We start from the raw sequence: 18,536 nt of genomic DNA, 5'->3' as shown, positions 1-18,536 counted from the left end.
ACACACACCTATAACGGACTTTGTATCCATGCACAATTGGTGCGTAAACACCTTTCTTTAGCACAGTCTTGTGCAAATACATCCAATTTGAAGTGATGAACACATCTGGCTGTATGAAAACACACACACGCACGCACGCACGCACGCACGCGTGCACACACACACGCACACTCTGTGTAGGTTACAGATGAAGTGCTTTCAATCTTGTCCTAAAAAGAATACACTTGTCGGAGGACTCTTATGTGCACCTGCAGAGAGAGAGGGAGAGAGATGAAGGAGGTGGAGTGGGAGAGTGAGAGGGAGGGAGTCTGAGGAGGACTGAGGTGACATTAAGTTTTTTCTTTTTAATCCTTCCCCTCCTGCTGCATCACTTTTTAATCACTCTTTCTTCATAAAAGCCAGTGACGTTGGCCAGCGCCTCTGACAAAGGAGCCTATTATGCCCTGTCTTATTTTCAGGCAGATATACAGTTACAGTGGTGATGCTGATATTAGCCATATCCAAAAGTTTGCAGTAATAAGGTCAGTGTGTGGCGTACACTCAGTTTCAGGCTTTCATGGAGGGAAAATATCCTTAATATGGGCATCTCAGGCACAGTGAGAACAGAAGCCCCACCCACATCTGCTGTTTGCATGGATCAGCCAATCAGAAGAAAGTTTGCTTACTGAAAGGATGGCTTATTTCAGATCAAGGTTAAACTGAGGAGCCACGCATACACCCAACATAAGATAAATGAGGATTATTTTTGAAGTGTGACTTTTGAACTTTAATCTGTAACTACAGACATGACTATGAAAATGAGATCATAACTACTGACTTTTAACAGGAAAGTGAACCCACAAACGTCAGGCAGTAAAAAATACAAATCAATCACACCAACACACAGACATCAACTTGAACAGTTAACAGAACATTAATAGTTAATGGAAACTATAATAGCCATCACTAATAGGCGATGTATCTTCTTAAACATTCGTTTTTTGGGTATAAGGTGGACTTACATTTACCTGTAAAGAGCCTCTCATCATTGCTAATGACTTTTAAACTTTCAGCTTTGATTTGGTTTTGGCATGTAATCAAGTACTAAAAGCTCTAACTGGTGGCTTTATGAAGCATTAAATCGCTTAAATTGTTCATCTAATTAGACAGTAAAGTCCCAACAAATATTTATGAGGCCGACAGAACCCATAATCATTGATTTTTACTTCTGACCTTTAACCACTAAACTGAGAACTACCATTGAGCAGTTGACCGAATAGGCAATAACTTTTGACTGAATATGATGGTAAATCTTAGTAGGCAACAGAACCCCAAACTCTAATAGTCTAAACTAAATAATAAGTATATATCATAGTGAATAGAGCCCTAATACTGGATTTCATTATATTACCCAAAGTTTACATCAAACATTGTCTTCAATGGGCTTTCAAATCTTGTTTCTATTTGACTCAAGTCCCTGACCTACAAACCCAGTTGTTATAGCAGTTCATAAAGAAACCTAATGGAAAAGTTTGTATTGATTCGGGAGAACAAATGCAATCCCCAAGCCTTCTAGTTTGAACTGTTCAAAGTCAAAGACTTTGCAAAAACAATCACTCTCCAGCTAGTGTCTATTTCCATTTGAAATAGCACAAAATGGCGGCTGCAAAATGGCTGCAAATGGGCATCGTGAACATTCAGTAAGAGCTAAAGATGGGCGACCTAAGTGCCAGAGTACTGAGCTGAAATCTATTTGACTCAGCACAAGAGCAATCGACTGCATTTGTAAATTGGCACTCTCGAGTGCTCGCCGGAAGAAAGCGAAGGGGAAAAACAAAAAAAAAGCCAGAACAGTGTGTTTCTAAATTCAGAACACAAAGAGCAATTTCTCTGTTTTCCTGTTTGTTTTATTCAAAGTGTCACTCCATCTCTGAGAGCACGTTCAGAGCACTTCGTCAGAGATGTAGGTGCAGTGGATTAAATATTTACAACCGCAGCCAAATGGGGTGGGTTTCACGCGAGCTCGGGAGGGGGGTTCAGGACTGTTGAATATCACCCAACGGCCTCCACCAACAAACTCAAAGCTATTAAAGACTATCCAGACCCACTGTGGAGGACACTGTCAGATCTCATTTAGGATATCGCCTGCCATGTGGTGGATGCTTTTATCAAGAAAGGCCTTTCAGTAGCTAAAGAAGGTACATGTTTGTGATGCTAAGGAATTAGTCCAACTATTGTATTATGTAGGACATGGACTTAAAGTTTTGTGTTTAGAAGTAGGTTTTGGGTGTAGCATGTGAAATGTAGCATGACGTTGAAAATAAAATCAAATAAAAACCACCCACTCCTGGTTACCCAATTGATGAGTATTAAGTCTTTATTGAACTTTGTCTTGCAAAAAGTTTCAAGTCTGGATTTTTGGATTTTCTGCTTGTGCTTTTTCAATAAGTAAAGATTAAACAACTAATGACAACAAGGCCTTTTTTTATTTTTTACTTTTTTAAAATACCAAATCAGATTTTATTCAGAATTAACAATCCTCATCTTTGCATGCAACAAACCCAAATCCCAACCTGCTATTGGCACTTCAGGGTATATTTAGGAAATATTCAGCAAATATGAACGTCTGTAATTTACAATTTCACAGACCTTGTTATGATACCATAAATTTGATTCTTGATGCTAAATAAAAGAATACATATACACACAGATCTGTCCTAACATTAAGACTCCATGTTAAATACTGTCTAGGTTTTCCTTTTGCTGCCATGATAATAACTTGAATAATGAGGTTTTCATTTACTAATATGTGCAAATGTTCTTACCCTGTGCAAGAAAAAAGCACTTAAGCAGAATTGTTGTTGGATTTATGACGTGTGTACTGGCCTGTCTTGTTCTTACCACCATGCATATATTAGCAGGTATCATCAGACTGCTTCTTATGTCAGTTTTCTACTTGAGTAGAGTCAAGGCACATATATAACATGTCATATTTACCCATTCACACACACTCAATACAAGCGTTTTTACCTAACGTGCACACTCTGAATGCATTAGGAGTAACTTGGGTTTCAGTATCTTACCCAAGGATACTTCAGCATGCCAGGAATCGAACCACCAGCCTTCCGGTTAGTAGATGATCTACTGTACACAATCGCCTCAAGCTTACAGCAGCTAGTATTCCCAGGTGGTCTCCCATCCAAGTACTAACCCAACTGTGCTTTGATTCTGAGATCTGATGAGATCAGGTGTGCTCAGGGTGGTATGGCTGAAAGCCAGTGAGCGTACCAGGTGCCACAATTTGCAGCCAATCTGCATGCTCCCTGAACACTGCCAGAGAGTGCGATCTGACTGTGAAACCACACGCTCATTGGCTACTAACTTGTCAGTCCCAAGTTATTAAACTCATTTGGAAAGTGTTTACTTAGGTCAACTTTGGTTACGTTCACGTTGCAGGTCTTAATGCTCAATTCAGATTTTTTTGATCAAGTCCGATTTTTTTGTCTCCTTGTTCACACTATAAATAAAATGCGACAGCAAACGCGCTCTAGTGTGAACGCTCAAAGCGGCCCGCATGCGCAAAAGAAGACGTCACACAAAACAAGCTCTGTTTAGACTCAGACCAAACAGTATTGTTGGACTGGTGGCCCTTAATATAAAGACTTGTTTCGGACTTTACGTTTCCCAATTTTGCTTTAAGTTTTAAGGTTATTTTGTTATTTACATATGGCCCAATAATTATCCTTATTGCTGTTTTAGAGGAGCAGTGCTTCAAAGGATAGTTGCAGATTTCTGTCAGAATCTGCAGATTATACAGTACAAATAAAATGTTCACGTTTCTCCAACATTGTCTTCCCAACAGTTTCACTGACATCTACACGGGATGACCAGGAAGCGGCCGCGATGTCTTCTCGGGCGCTTCTCCGGCGCTGATAATTGGCGTCTGTCTTGTGTCAGTGACGTAAAAGACAGATTTAATGCGACTTGACCGTTCAAACAGCAGTCGCTTTCTAAAACATCGGATATGTATCAGATTCAGTACCACATACGAAAGTGACCCAGGTCGGATTTGAAAATATCGGATTTGTGCCGTTCACACTGTCACACCATGAACGGATATGGGTCACATAGGGTCAAAGAAAATCGGATTTGATGCGCTTTCGCCTGCAGTGTGAACGTAGCCTAAGAGAGCCGTTCTTCCCATTGACATATATCAGACCGGAAATCTTATTGGCACCACAGGTAACGCCCTCTGGTGGCTATTAAAAATGAATGCAAGTTCTAGAAACTTCCCGTTTGTCTTTATTTTTCAGACTCAGTAGCTATATCCATCTTCGACATTGTCTGACACTGGACATATCAGCGTGATTCATATTACCTCCCTGTGGTTTCATTGCTGTAGCCAATTGGTGTAAGTGACTCAAATAATTGGATTTTGTAACATAGGATAAACTTTATTTATTTAAAAATGAGATCTAAAAGCACAATGGTATATTTCCACATACTGAACAGTAGCCTATTAATATTACAGGCCAAACAGGCTAATAATAGCCTTTATGAATGTCATGCATGGAGTATTGCTGTAACAGATCCCGTTTTAGCAACTTTCAAACAGTAACGTTAACAGATTATTAATATTAAGTCACTTTATTTCTGGACACTAGTTTTTAAAAAGTGTAACACCATCTCAGTGCTGGTGGGAAAATCCTTGCACTTTCTTACAATCTAGTCCTGACTTTTGCCAAGTTATGCTGATGATTCTCTGTTTTCTCTATTGAGATCTGCTCTGTACTCCTTGTTTTTTCACTCCTCCTTTATCACTTCTCCTCTTCTCCTTTCCACCGTATGTCCTTCGGAAAGCATTACAATGCACAAGATGGAAAAAAGAGATGGGTAAACGATGTGCAGACAACCCACAGGGGGATGCTGAAACACACGCACTTGAAGACAAACTGGAAAATATATATATTCCCTCTCTCTGTCCTACACACACACAGACACACACGGAGGCTATATGATGCGTGTGCCTTTGAAGCAGTCTGTCAATCAATCACACACTAATTCCCAAGGTTTCGTGGTCGCCATTAGGGACGGGGGTCGATGCTCGGTAACCGTGGACACAGCGGACAGCCATTGATCTGAGATAGGAAGAGAGAGAGCTGTGTGTGTGTGTGTGTGTGCGTGCATGTGCGTGTTTGATAGTCATGATGGAGAACAGTATTGTGGCTCTGGCTTTGCTATTGATCGTCTTCTGGTTGCATTGAGGCGGAGCGGGCGTTCTGACTCTGTATCTGAGTGTGTGTGTACATGGAGATCAAATGTGTGTACGTGTCCACCCATGTGTGTTTCCTGTATCTGTAAATGCAACTCTGTGTGTGTGTGTGTGTGTCAAGGTGTTCCTCAGAGTAATCAATGTGTAAATGCAGTCCTGACCCCACAGAGGGACTCCATTTTCTATTTTAACCCCATCCCCTTGTACCTCTCTTTGTTTTCTATTCCCAAGCGTTCATTCTCAAATTTGAAAAACTTGAATGGAACATCTTGACTTCAACTTTCAACGCAACAAAATGAAAGTGACTTATTTATGTTCTGCACTTGTGCCCACAAGTACAGGACAAAATATCTCAACAACTTTTTTTCAGATGAAAACTATTAATGAATAATAAGTCTGTCATTCAGACGACAACAAATACAGATACCATCCATCCATTTTCTTCCATTTGTCCAATTAAGGGTGAAAGTGGGTTTGATGTGGGATACACCCTGGACAGGTTGCCACTCAGGGCTAACACAGAGAGACAGACAACCATTCACACCTATGAGCAATCCAGATGGTGAATTCAAAGTGTTTAAAGTGGGTTTAACTGACTGTCACTGTTTCTGCATGGGTTCTGTCCGGGTACTGGTGCTTTCTCTACAGTCCAAAGACATACATGTTAGGTTAATTAGCCATTCTTAATTGCCACTAAGTGTCTCTTTCTTTGTTAGCCCTTTGTCCCATTGGCAACCTGATCAGGGTGTACCCTGCCTCTTGCCCTGTTGTGGCTGGGATAGGCTCCCTGCACCCCTGAATTGGATAATTAAAGGAGCTTCTTTGATATGTAGTAAAAACATCTATGATAGCATCACTTTGAAACCAGGTTGCTTTTAAAAAACTGTTCACAGATATCCAGTAAGATGTTTACCTGTTGAAAAAAGGTAAGGAAGAAATAATAGATTAGATTGGAGTTCATTTGTATTCAAAGAAAAGCAGCAACATTTTTGATGAATTATGAATATATATATTTTACCTTCTTTACAGTTACTCTTTTACTCAAAGACATTTGATACATTAAATCATGACATTCTCATCCATCAACATGGCAAACGTTCAAATCTTTCCTTTCTAATCAGAAAAATGATTTTAAAAAACTTAGTCCTTTCCAACAGGTGTTCCACAGGGATCTATTCTCAGCCCACTTGTTTTTCTTCATGTATAAAAGACTTCCCTCAGCTCTGGAGCAGGTTTTCAGATGTATGCTGATTACATGGAGATGTATGAATGAGGTAAAAATCATGCAGAATTTGGTGAGTGCCATGTTAACAGCTCTGTAGCTTTAAAAATAAATGCTTTTCTCAGTGTGCCAACATCAGCATGCTAACGAGCTATATTGTTAGTGTTATACTACAGCATTAGATGAGGTTAATCAAAATTACGTTTTTGCTGACATTTTGAAGTAGGACCCAGGTTGAAGTGTAAACCTGATCGTGATGTTGGACAAAAACTTAGCTGTTATGAAGGGAACATTTGTTTCAATCCAGTAATTTTGAGGTTCTCTCAGTCACAGTTTTCCAGCTAGCATTTACTACTGTTCCTCGGGGGGAAAATTAATGGCATTCAGTCTCATCAAAATATTCAACTTAAAGGTACAAACCTAAATTTGTTGTTGCATTGGTCTAAAGTGAAGCATCAGAATATACACAATTTTATAGTTCTCGATCCAGTAGTTGTTGAAACCATGAAGCCTGAGAAAAGTCAGTTCATTCATTGATTAGTATATAATTTTAAGGATTCATCCTCAGAGAGACACAAGTACATGTGCAAACTTTTATGTCAGTCCAGCTAACTCAAAGCAACAAATGCTAAATTCATTGTTGCAATAGAAGAAAAGTCAGAGGTTTTGACCTGTTTCATTTGGGAATATTAACACAGTGTCACACATATTCACCTAACAATTGTACACTCCTGAATGAACCGTAGTGGTATGAATTTCGTTGACACATTGACACTGTCCTGGTTAAAGAGCCACATATTTTCTTCAAATCTTTCCCATAATATAGTTTTGTTTCATGCTTCTTCGTTCTTTCCCTTTTCCCCATAAAACAGCAAGTTTTTCCTTTCACTTTTTTTTTAATCTATCTGACCTTCTTTCCTTTATCAGTCCCACTTTTTCCCATGCCATTCCCCTTTTTTCCATTTTCAAACTCCCTTTCTATGTTTGGGCCTTCCTTCATATCGTCTTGTCTGAATGTTTTTCTTCATTCTTCCTAATAGAAGACTTGTCTTCACTTTTTTCCCCTTGAACTATCACTAAGGTATTTCACCCATTAAATGAAAGATTAATAATACAAACATCTCAGTTGTGTATATTAAATTACAAAAGCTATTTCTTGAATTTATACAGAATAATTTTAAAAAATCATGGAAAATTACGTGACATGATTTAATTTAGAATCATGTGCTTTCTTTAGCGTTTTTGGGCAGCAGTTCGATGGCGTCGACTCAAGAAAAAAAAATTATTTTTGCCCTCCTTTTTTCCATCATCTTTCTTCATTTCATCCTCCTCCTCCTCTCTCAGCAGGCAGCAGACAATACGTCTGGTCACTCTCCCTCAGGCTCTCTGAATAGACCTCTGTCTTTCTTTCGGTCGCTCTTTCTTTCTGCTCGATCTGTTGTTTTTGCCATTCGTGGACTGATTAACAGTCCGAGTCATTGTGTGCTGAAGAGGAATTTCAGTTTTGGCTTTGCCCAAGTTTTCTTTTTTTTGATGTGCAATGTTTTTTAAAAACTGGAACTGACAAATATGTAAGTGTGTAAATGTTTTGTCATATCACCTGGTCCAAAAGTAGGTATGATGTCCAGTCTGTACAGCTTTCGCCCCGAACTCAGGAATTTTTTTATTTATTTTATTTGCTACATTTCTCGTATTTGCTACATTTGCATAAGAGAAATGTCACATTTTCATAATTTTTGATAATTAAAAATCCATTTAATTTTCTGTCAGAGAATATTTCCCTTCACAAGTGTTACTTTATATTATAAATTATAAAAAGTGTGAAAACCTATGAGTCAAAATTGATCTAAAGCTAATGGTTATTTTCCATATTACAGTTTTTTACAGACGCTAGGACACATTTCTCAATACTTAGGTCACTTTTGCAAAACTCCTCACACAGTGAGCACAACAGAAGTCTATGTGGGCTAAACTGAGGATCAGTTATCATTGTTTTGGCACAAAATGCATTCAATGACTACATCTCTCAAATTTCATGAATTATCTTCTCACTCAGACACAACAACTGCCAAAAATCTTTGTACGTACAGGACATTTTGCATGTGCTTACATACTGTTTTCAAAACTGTTAAACTTATGGTCAAAACAATAACACAATGCAAAACTTAAAAAGACAGCAAAATTCAACAACAATATTTTATTGAAACATATTTTAAATCTAAAAATGCAGTTTAACCAGCCACAGCTGATTCTCATTGTAGATGAACATCTACACAGGTGTTACTCCTTCAATTTTTCAACTCCTTCAATTCTGGCAGCCAGAAGATTATTTCCTAGGTGTATTGCCCTAGATGACATAAGCTGTGATGTGGATGAGAACCTGTGGCCAAATGGAGGAGACCGAGTAGAATAGCATTACTATTGTATGTCTATCAGTGGATGGTGTGTATACAAATTCTTGTATTTTGGGATTACTTAGTGCAAAAAAATAAAAATACATAAACAAATATTAACAAATTCTGCATGATGTCTGATTCATTCCAGTAACATATATTGAAATTATAAAGAGAGATGTGTCCTTGTTTTACACAAGAAAACACTGTGTAATGCTACATGTTGTTAGTGTTTTTTAGGTCACTGTTTTGTGGGTGACAAAGTGTGTTTGTCGGCTGTCAACCTTTGCTAGTGTTCTGGAAGAATGAGTTTATTTGAGACCTGAATAAAGTGTTTTGGTAGTTGTAGTGCATTTTGAATGTGAAATGAACTGCTTTGCCAAGCTGAAGGTCAGTTAGGAGAATTGTGTGAAGAGTTTTGCAAAAGTGACCTAAGTATTGTGAAATGTGTCCTAGCGGCTGTAAAAAAAACTGTATTTCAATATTGTACTGCATTCTGCTATTATAGTTTATTATTATTATTATTATTATTATTATTATTATTATTATTATTATTATTATTATTATTATATATTTTCTTAAATGATCCTATATTTTTTCTTTTGGTATGAAAATTGTATAAAACTGCCTCCTCATCCACAGGATAAGATGAAATGCACTGTATTGATCTAAAAGTGGATAAACTCTTGGGTTAAAGCAGCCAAACCATAAGCATTAGCAGAATAGCTCAATGAAATGAAATAAAATAAAATAACACAAAACCAAAATAGCTCCATAAAGTTTCTGCCTTTTTCAGCTTATTGTGTTCAGTGTTTTGGTAATGTTTTATACAGTTAGCATTTTACACCTAATGTTTTTGATAATAAAGTAAAATTAAGTAAAAAGATAAAGAGATAGACACAGTAAAATAAACAGGCCGTTTTAAAATAACAGAACCAGAAAGCCTGTTTAAATACACAAGTTTCTAACTGCCGTATTTTCACGACCATAAGGCGCACTGTGCTAAAAGGCGCAGTCTCAGTTATGTGTGCCCTTACTGTATTTAACACACACATAAGGCGCACTGGACCATAGGGCGCATACAAGTACCGTATGCGTATTTAAAAATAAAGCGGGAGCAAACCTGAATTCGGTACCTTACTCACATTTCTATTGCCGGTAATCGTCATCATCAACAACACACAAGCATACAAGTGTGCATATTTAAAAATAAAGCAGGAGCAAAACTGAGTTTGGTACTCACATTTTTATTACCAATAATTGTCATCATCAACAACACACAAGCATACAAGTGTGCATATTTAAAAATAAAGCAGGAGCAAAACTGAGTTTGGTACTCACATTTTTATTACCAATAATCGTCATCATCAACAACACACAAGCATACAAGTGTGCATATTTAAAAATAAAGCAGGAGCAAAACTGAGTTTGGTACTCACATTTTTATTACCAATAATCGTCATCATCAACAACACACAAGCATACAAGTGTGCGTATTTAAAAATAAAGCAGGAGCAAAACAAAGTTTGGTACTCACATTTTATCATCAATCAAACCCATCGAAGTCCTCATCCTCTGTGTCTGAATTGAACAGCTGCGCTAAATCTCCATCAAACATGCCAGGTTCACTGTCTTCACTGTCAGAGTCGCTTTCCGTGCCGTGCGGCTCCTCGGAAACGATGCCGGCTTTTGCGAAAGCTCGAACAACAGTGCCAGCAGACATGTTAGCCCAAGCATCTACAATCCATTGGCAAATTGTGGCGTAACTCGCCCGGCGCTGCCTTCCACTCTTAGTGAAACTGCGTGGAAAAAACCACCTGGTCTCCTTACATACACCTCCCTCAGCCAGTCTTTCATCATTTCCTCATCCATCCAGCCCTTTTCATTTGCCTTAATGATGATTTCTGCTGGAAACTTCTCTTTAGGCAAAGTCTTTCGCTTAAAAATCACCATAGGCGGCAGTTTCTGTCCATTAGCATGGCAGCCAAGCACAACAGTAAAAGAAGACTTTTCGTGCCCCGTTGTGCGTATCGCTACCGTGCTGGTCCCCTTCTTCTCCACAGTGTGACTCACCGGGATGTCAAAAGTGAGCGGGACCTCGTCCATGTTTGTGATGTGGCTGGGCTGGATGTTTTTGTCGCCGATGTGTTTGCTGCAGTAGGAGCGGAAGATGGCCAGCTTTTCCTTATAATCCGCTGGAAGTTGCTGCGCTACCATAGTCCTGGTCCGGATGGAAAAATGGCACCGTTTCATAAAACGAAAGCACCAAGACGGACCTCCTTGGAAATGTTCAATGTTCATCTCTTCAGCTAGTGAAACTGCTTTTAGCTGAATGGTGACTGTCGAAACGCTTCTCCCGCTCGCTCTTTGCTCGATGATCCACCGCTCGAGTCTTTCCTCCAACTCGGGCCACCTCGCCTTATGTCCGTGGAAACTCAGCTGCGTTTTCTTGACCTGCCGGAGCTTGTTTTCCAGCTTCCTCCATTTGCGAACCATCGATTCGTTAATCTTAAATTCTCTCGCCGCTGCTCGATTTCCATGTTCCTCCGCGTAGCTGATGGCCTTCAGTTTAAACTGTGCTTCGTAAGCGTGTCTCTTTGCCATTTTCAGGGTTGTTAAAACAACGATGTCCTGCATAATGCACATACCTGTTCTTTTATACAGGTATGTGCGATTGTCCCGGTATATACGATCAACGCCCACACTTCACCCTTTAACGTTCTCATGGTGTTCTCTACTACGTCCTCCTTACAACACATAGGGCGCACCGCGCTATAGGGCGCGCCGCACTTTTTGAAGAAAATCTAAAACTTTTAAGTGCGCCTTATGGTCGTGAAAATACGGTGCTTTTTAAGAGTCCCAGCGGAGGTCATTAAATAAGAATCTAAATAAATAATAGAGCAAAAAAGTGAATGTAATACAAAAAGGAACTTACTAAGTTAAAAACTGAAAAAAAAAGTTACGAGATATATCTAAAAAATCCAGTTGATGAGTTTTGTGCTTATTAATAACTGCAATAACTGCAAATTTAACGAATCTAAACATCACAATAACCTTGAAGGTGATAGGACTCACAGTGCTCACCCTTTCTATCTATTAATCAATATAACAATCATGGGTTCACTCCAATACCCTGTGAGGGAAATGTACTTTTTTATTGTACATTTGCTGGCTTATAGGACATTCAATTAAAATATTTTGATAAGTATTTCTTTTCACTTCTGAATTATGGAGATAAATATTTGTATATTAAAGCATTACATATACACATCCACACAATGTTAAGCTGGTAGAGACAGTTATAACTGCTTCATGTGCTGCTGGGGAGCTTAACTTTGGAAAACAAATCCACCTGTTACGAGTACATAAATGTGCTTAGTTACTATTACTACTGATTAAAGATCAGGTCTAGTTTAACCTGCACACAACTTCCTCTCCTCCACACCTCCCCCTCCTCCCTCATCTATCCCTCCATCCTGCTTTAAATTAAATTTCAAACAACCCCCTTTTCCCTTCCCCCTTTTCCTCCTCCATCCCTCTATCTTATTTTCTTTATAGCGTACAGACAACTGTACTGTGTGTAATGGACATTCCTCCAAAGCCATCAACCGTGACCGGGGCAAAGCCAACTGACCTCCACACACACACACACGCACACACACACACACACACACACACACACACACACACACACACACACACACACACACACACACACGCACGGATAGCAGTGATAAGCATGCATGCATTCCCTCACATTCACATTTATACATGAAAGCAAACTGTACAGACACACTCAGCACAATGCAAAAGCTCACGTGCACACTCACACACATAATAGGGGTTTTACACAATAAGACACACACACACGCACGCACACACAGGGTCATCTCTCTCACTCTGCTGGTTGTTGTGTATAGAAGTCAGTTCCAGGTCAGTGCACAGAGCCAGGGATCTTAGTTCATACAAAAGGGTGTGTGTGTGCGTGTGTGTGTGTGTGTGTGTGTGTGTGTGTGTGTGGGGGGGGGGGGGGGGGTATCTCCCTGTATGCGTGTCACATTCTGCATGTGTATCAGCGAATACACATCAGGCCCAAGGCTCCTGAAACTGCGCTCACAACCTGAAACATTTCAGCAAAACACTGGCACTGAAAAGAAAATTTGACAGCGACAGCCCAGTGCAAGCATCTGTGTGTGTGTGTGTGTGTGTGTGTCCCAGCTTCCTGCAAGTCATCATGGGTAAAGGCAGGTAGGACTTGGGAGGTCCAGGGACGCTGTAACAAGTGTTGTGATTGGTTATTCATGAGAAATGGTTGAACTTGAGAGCAGCAAATGCTTTAATTTGAATTTTGATTGACTGGCATGACGGTGAGCCTGAAGAGCTATGCCATGATGAAACTAACCGTGTGTGTGTGTGTTTGTGTGTTTCAGGCCTGACAGCTGCAGCCATGGCCGAGCTCCAGAAGCTTCAGAAGATGAAGATGATGATGAGCCTCCAGAACGGTAATGAGTCAGACAACGAGGACTTACACTCCAATACAGGTAAGACAAACACACACACAAACAAACACACACTTACATTAGCATCCAAAGTTATTGGGTACATTTCAAGTCTAGTTAGTCAACTGTTTCTGGAAAGTTCCTGTGAATATCGGTGCTAAATCGGTGGCAAATTTGAGTTTTTAAGCCCAGTTTCTTTTATTATGCAGCATAATGAACACTAGCCTGTTTATTTTGCAGATGTTAACATCATTTAGCAGCTTATGATATAGAAAGAGGGAGCTCATTGCTTTAGAATTCTTTTGCTTTTCTGCAATTCCATGGAGCGATTATTGTATTTTAAACCAGGCTAAACTGGCAAGCTGGAGACCTAAATGAATAAGCCTGACCACTTAACCGTTTACAGTAAAGTGACAAACATGAAGCAAAAAATTAACAACCAGCGACGGACTCGGCCATTTGCAGACAGCTACAAACAGAAACTGCTAAAAGCTAATTCAGCATACTTTAAAAGGTTATGTTTGCCCAAGTCTAAACAAATAATTAACTGTATCCATGGCACCATTAATGCACACCCCCACTGCTACACTCTCTGTCGCACACACACATACTCCCTTTTGTAAGGTCTAAGATCCATGGCTCCGTGCACTACAGAAAAAAAGGGCTTGTGATGTAGCGCACAGCCAAGTACTGTAATTAAATCCATGGCACATTAAACTTGTAATCTCTAAATAATAAGTGCGATGAAATCAATTAATATCAACTCTTTAGCTTTTTAAAATACTAAGGCACACACACACACACACACACACACACACTTTTCCATCTATAAATGAATAATTATTAAACCCAGCAGCTTTGAAAGCAATAAACTGTTTAGTTAATCAACAAAAAAAAGGAAAGAGCAAAGTAAAATGCAATGTAAGTGTAAAAATATTACGATATGTGTGAAAGTGAGCCAGTCTTCAACAATGACCTGAAAAGACTTTAGTTCTTGCTAATCATTCAGCCTGCTCGCCTCACTTTTTCAAAAACTGAAGTGTAAACCGACACGGATCAGTAAATGTAAGAGTGGACTGTCAGAACACAGATGTTGTGTGGAAGTCTCCAGGGACACAAGTACATGGTCATAAGAGGTGTTTAAAGACTCCAGGAGCCAGTTTTAATGAAAGTTGGTCACAGATGGTGTTATTTTATATAAATTAGTTATTTTGCGTTTATTTCTGAGTATGTTCAGTCACTTGAAATTCATAGGTGCTCACAAGCTAGACAAGAACTGTATAGGTACAACATAAAATATACAACGTAATGTGAAGACAAAGAGCTGAATTCATGAAACTTAATGGTTGAAAATAAAGTAAAAAGGTTTCTAATTAATGCTAACAGTGCTTGATAAAGTTATTTTCAAAGGAATTCATTTTTCTTTTAAAGAAATGTGGTAAAAAAAATACTCAAGTAAAAAAAAACCTGCTTATTGTATTATATACAGGAAAAGGAAAGTATACCCTCTTTCTAAGGTTGTATTAAAAATTATAAAACCTAAGCTGAAGACCAACATGACATATTACACTGTGTCAAAATTATTTCATAGAAACGAAGCCATTCTGTTGTAGATTTGCTGCTGTGCTTGGGATCATTGTCCCGTTGCAGTTTAAACCTAAGTTAAACCAAACTTTAGCCATCAGACCGACCCATAAGGGCCTTACGTTTGACCCCAGAGTCAATGAGTTCATGTCAACTCAGTGACTGCAAAGAGCCTGGGTCCTGTGGCTGCAAAACAAGCACAAATCATCACCTCTCTAACTACCATGCTTTACAGTTGGTGTGAAGTCTTTGTGGCAAATATGTTGCTGTGCATTATTGTTAAAGAACTCCACTTTGGTCTCCACCGTCTAACCAACTTAGAAGTCTTGAAGTTTGTTCACATGAAACCAAAGCCACACTGTCATTTTGTTTTTAGAGATTAAAATTGTTTGGAAATGTCCTTTAACCCTTCCCAGATGGTTGGACAGCAAATTTGCTTCTCTAAGATCATTACTGATATCGTTCCTTCTTGATTTTGTGTTAACACACACCTGAATGCTTCCGACCAGCAGTTTGCCAAAACTTCAGCTTTCATAGAAGTGCTCTATACTGACGATCAGTCAATCCAGAGGGTGAGTAGCAGCCGTGTGTTGCCAGGTTCTGTTCTTAATGGGGTAAGCCTTGGTAAATATGCCCAACCTTACTGTGGAGTGGTGGTATTTATTTAAAAAAAAGACAAATCAATTGCACATCTAAAACAACATAAATTAATGAAGAAACGTTACAGATATAACAATGATTTTAAAAAAACCAATAATAATAACAGTCAAGTTGTGCTTTGGTAGTGTAGTCTGTAACTCTCGTCTTATTTGAATTTCAGTACACCACAAACAAAATTTGGGATCAGGGGAAATCATTAAATTGCAACTCTTTGAGATTTCTGCCTTTTTGTTAATGTAAAACCTCCATTTACTTTCATTTTGAGGTCCCTGAAGATCGATTAACACCATTTAAAGTTTCTTGTCTGCCTGATGACTGCAGGGTAAAGCAAAAAAAGACAGAAGACAGGAAGGAAATAAAAGACAGACAAAAGAAAAAGAATACTTCAGACAAAAGTAATGAAACTAAACCTGAGTGCCTGAATTCCATGGAAATTTGCTCATCTCTTATGTAAGTTCTGGTCAGATTACAGCCTGACAATAGCTGAAACATTAAACAAATGTATTAATCAGTCCTTTTTTTTAAATTTATAAGTATTATGTTTTAGTCCTTTTTCATAGGTAACTTAGGCACACACGTGTTTTCCGGCTCAGTCAATCTCTGCTGTGTTTGCTTCTCTGAATTATTAAAAAGACAGAAAACAAAAAGCAAAAGGAAAAGAAAGGAGAGAGCGTGGGGTCCTTCCTTCTGTTTCCACCCAGACTCTCCTGTTTCTATTTTTCTTTCTCTTCCTTTTCTTCAGCTGACCTGGCAAATGGGCCGATAGAGTTACTCTATTCTCTCATTTTCTTCTGTCGTTTTTTATTTATTCCTTCCTGCTCGTCTCTGTGTTCTTCTCCTTCTTTTATTTCATTCAGAGTGATTTTTTTCTTCTTTGTTTTGTTTCGTGAGTGCGTGGAAAGCCTTCTTTTCATTGTCCGACCTTGTTTTCTTTGTAAGGGACACTCACACCGGCCTGGGAAACTGTGGCGGACAATAGCGCAGAGGAACGAAATGAAAAAGAAAATAAAGCGAGAGGAAAAATGGACTCACGAGGAAAGAAAGGGATATTTAGGGCGAGAGGAAAAGGGGAGAAAAAGAAGAGATATTTTGCTGTTTTGATGGGTGAAAGTCGATCGCTCGGGCTTGTCCAGATCATGGTGACAGTCACGTTTTTTAAAATGTATTTATTTGTATTTCCTCTCATTAAAAATGAGAAAAACACAGATTGGAATGATGGAAAAATGAGAAGGACCAATTTATGTGTGAATGGAAAATATATCTTCTTTTTTTTCAATGGAAGAACGAGGAAGAGGAAGTTTAGGAAACAATGGCAGACATGGGAGGAGAGGAAGTGCAATAGAAAGGACAGAAGAAACAAGAACTTGAAATAACGTGTTCGTGAGGAGTTGCGCAATTCATATATTTGTATTAATCGCAGGTTTATTCATAAATACAACGCAACTTTTTATATTTTTTTAAGCCTACTGTCGACACCAGCAGGCAGAAGGATAAGAAAATAATTACAGAAGCGTTTTGCACATGAGGACAAATGCATTAAAACAGAGAGTGCTGGATGGTAGGATGAACCTGTTTACGACCCTGAGCCACATTCTTTATAAGCTCGGGGTCTTGATATCTCCGTGCTTCCCATTCCTGTCCACTCAAAGACATTACATGTAATATAGCAAGTAAACATAAAATATAGAAAATATAAAAATTGTGATTCTCCTTATTTTTACTCATAAGGTTAATTTTTAGATGTTGCCTTCAACTTCGAAATCAAAAATCCTCCCTTGGACAAGATATCAAAATGGCAGATAATTATTGGTGCGAGTTGTTTGAAAGACCATCAACCAGCAAGCAGAACCTAACAGTGAGTACCTCAGAGGGACAAAGTTAGAGACGCAAGGCTTGGATGGTTTGAAAAGGAGGGATAGTTGATATATTGGACAAAGGATGTTGAAGAGGAAGAGCTCAAACGAGTTACATGGATGTAGCGAAGGAGGACATGCAGAGGAGGATGCTAGAAGTGGGGTGATATGGAGGAAGGTGATCCACTGTGGTGACCTCTGAAGGGAGAAACCAAAGGAAGTGGAAGACAGTTCTTGGCGTTAAAAGCATGTCACATGTGTACAACAATTAAAGAACAAATGCTATAAGTGTACACAAATGGTGTAAACTGTCCATGGTTCAAGAGACCACCCCTCTGATTGCTCACCTGAATCTTCTTTTTCTGCCGCCTTCTTGAGGAGAGAGGACAGTTGACATGCTGCTGCAGAGTTAAACCTTTGCATCGTCGGCCCGCAGTTATTTCTGTATCATTAACCAACATGAAACCTGACATTTAAATCATAGCGCAACACTTTTTGTGCCATTCTGTGAGTCACATCAGCACATTTAAAGTCTTCTTTTTTAAATGTCATTTCACATCACGCCATTTGTTTGTCCACACCGATGTTTTGTGTGACGGTGTGATTTGGTGTGTAGATGCAGATGTTCCACAGTGTCACACTGGAAATAAAACACTGTAGGTGGAGGTGAGAAAGAAGATGGAGTTAATAAAACCTATGAGGAGGAAAAAACTGCAAATACTTCATAGCAACATGGTGATTTCATATAGAGCAACTTTGTGGCAGCAGCTTTGGTTATAAAGTGCTTGTAACATGACATATGTCTCCATGGCAGCTTCTAACCATTGAACAGTGAGAACATGTGAGACGCTGGGCCAAAGCATGTCAGCAAAATTACTCACGTGTCAGGTTTTTGTGTCGAGTTAGAAAAGCAAACAAGTGTTTTTTCTGTATAGAAACGTGGATAAATACTAAATAACAAATCAATAAATATGTTGAATCCTGGATATGGATTTGTAAGCAATGAAATTTGAAGTAAGGGGGTACGAACAGGAAAACTGTAAACTTCATCCTACTCCTTTTCGAGCACACACA

General features: G+C 38.9%; 1 protein-coding gene across 2 annotated transcripts in view; it reads left to right on the top strand.

Moving 5' to 3' along the window:
- dachb (dachshund b) overlaps positions 1-18,536 on the top strand; it is a 118,643-nt gene that overhangs the window by 71,408 nt on the left and 28,699 nt on the right. For both annotated transcript variants that reach the window (XM_085394436.1, XM_085394426.1), the window contains exon 3: positions 13,297-13,407. In XM_085394436.1, coding sequence (XP_085250562.1) covers positions 13,297-13,407 — 111 coding nt within the window. The remainder of the gene's footprint in view (positions 1-13,296; positions 13,408-18,536) is intronic.

The sequence above is a fragment of the Rhamphochromis longiceps genome, linkage group LG3 (assembly GCF_057381845.1).
Source record: "Rhamphochromis longiceps isolate RC_006_pf linkage group LG3, R_longiceps_female_GT1.1, whole genome shotgun sequence".
NCBI lineage: Eukaryota > Metazoa > Chordata > Actinopteri > Cichliformes > Cichlidae > Rhamphochromis > Rhamphochromis longiceps.
This window is presented reverse-complemented; position numbering and strand designations above follow the sequence as displayed.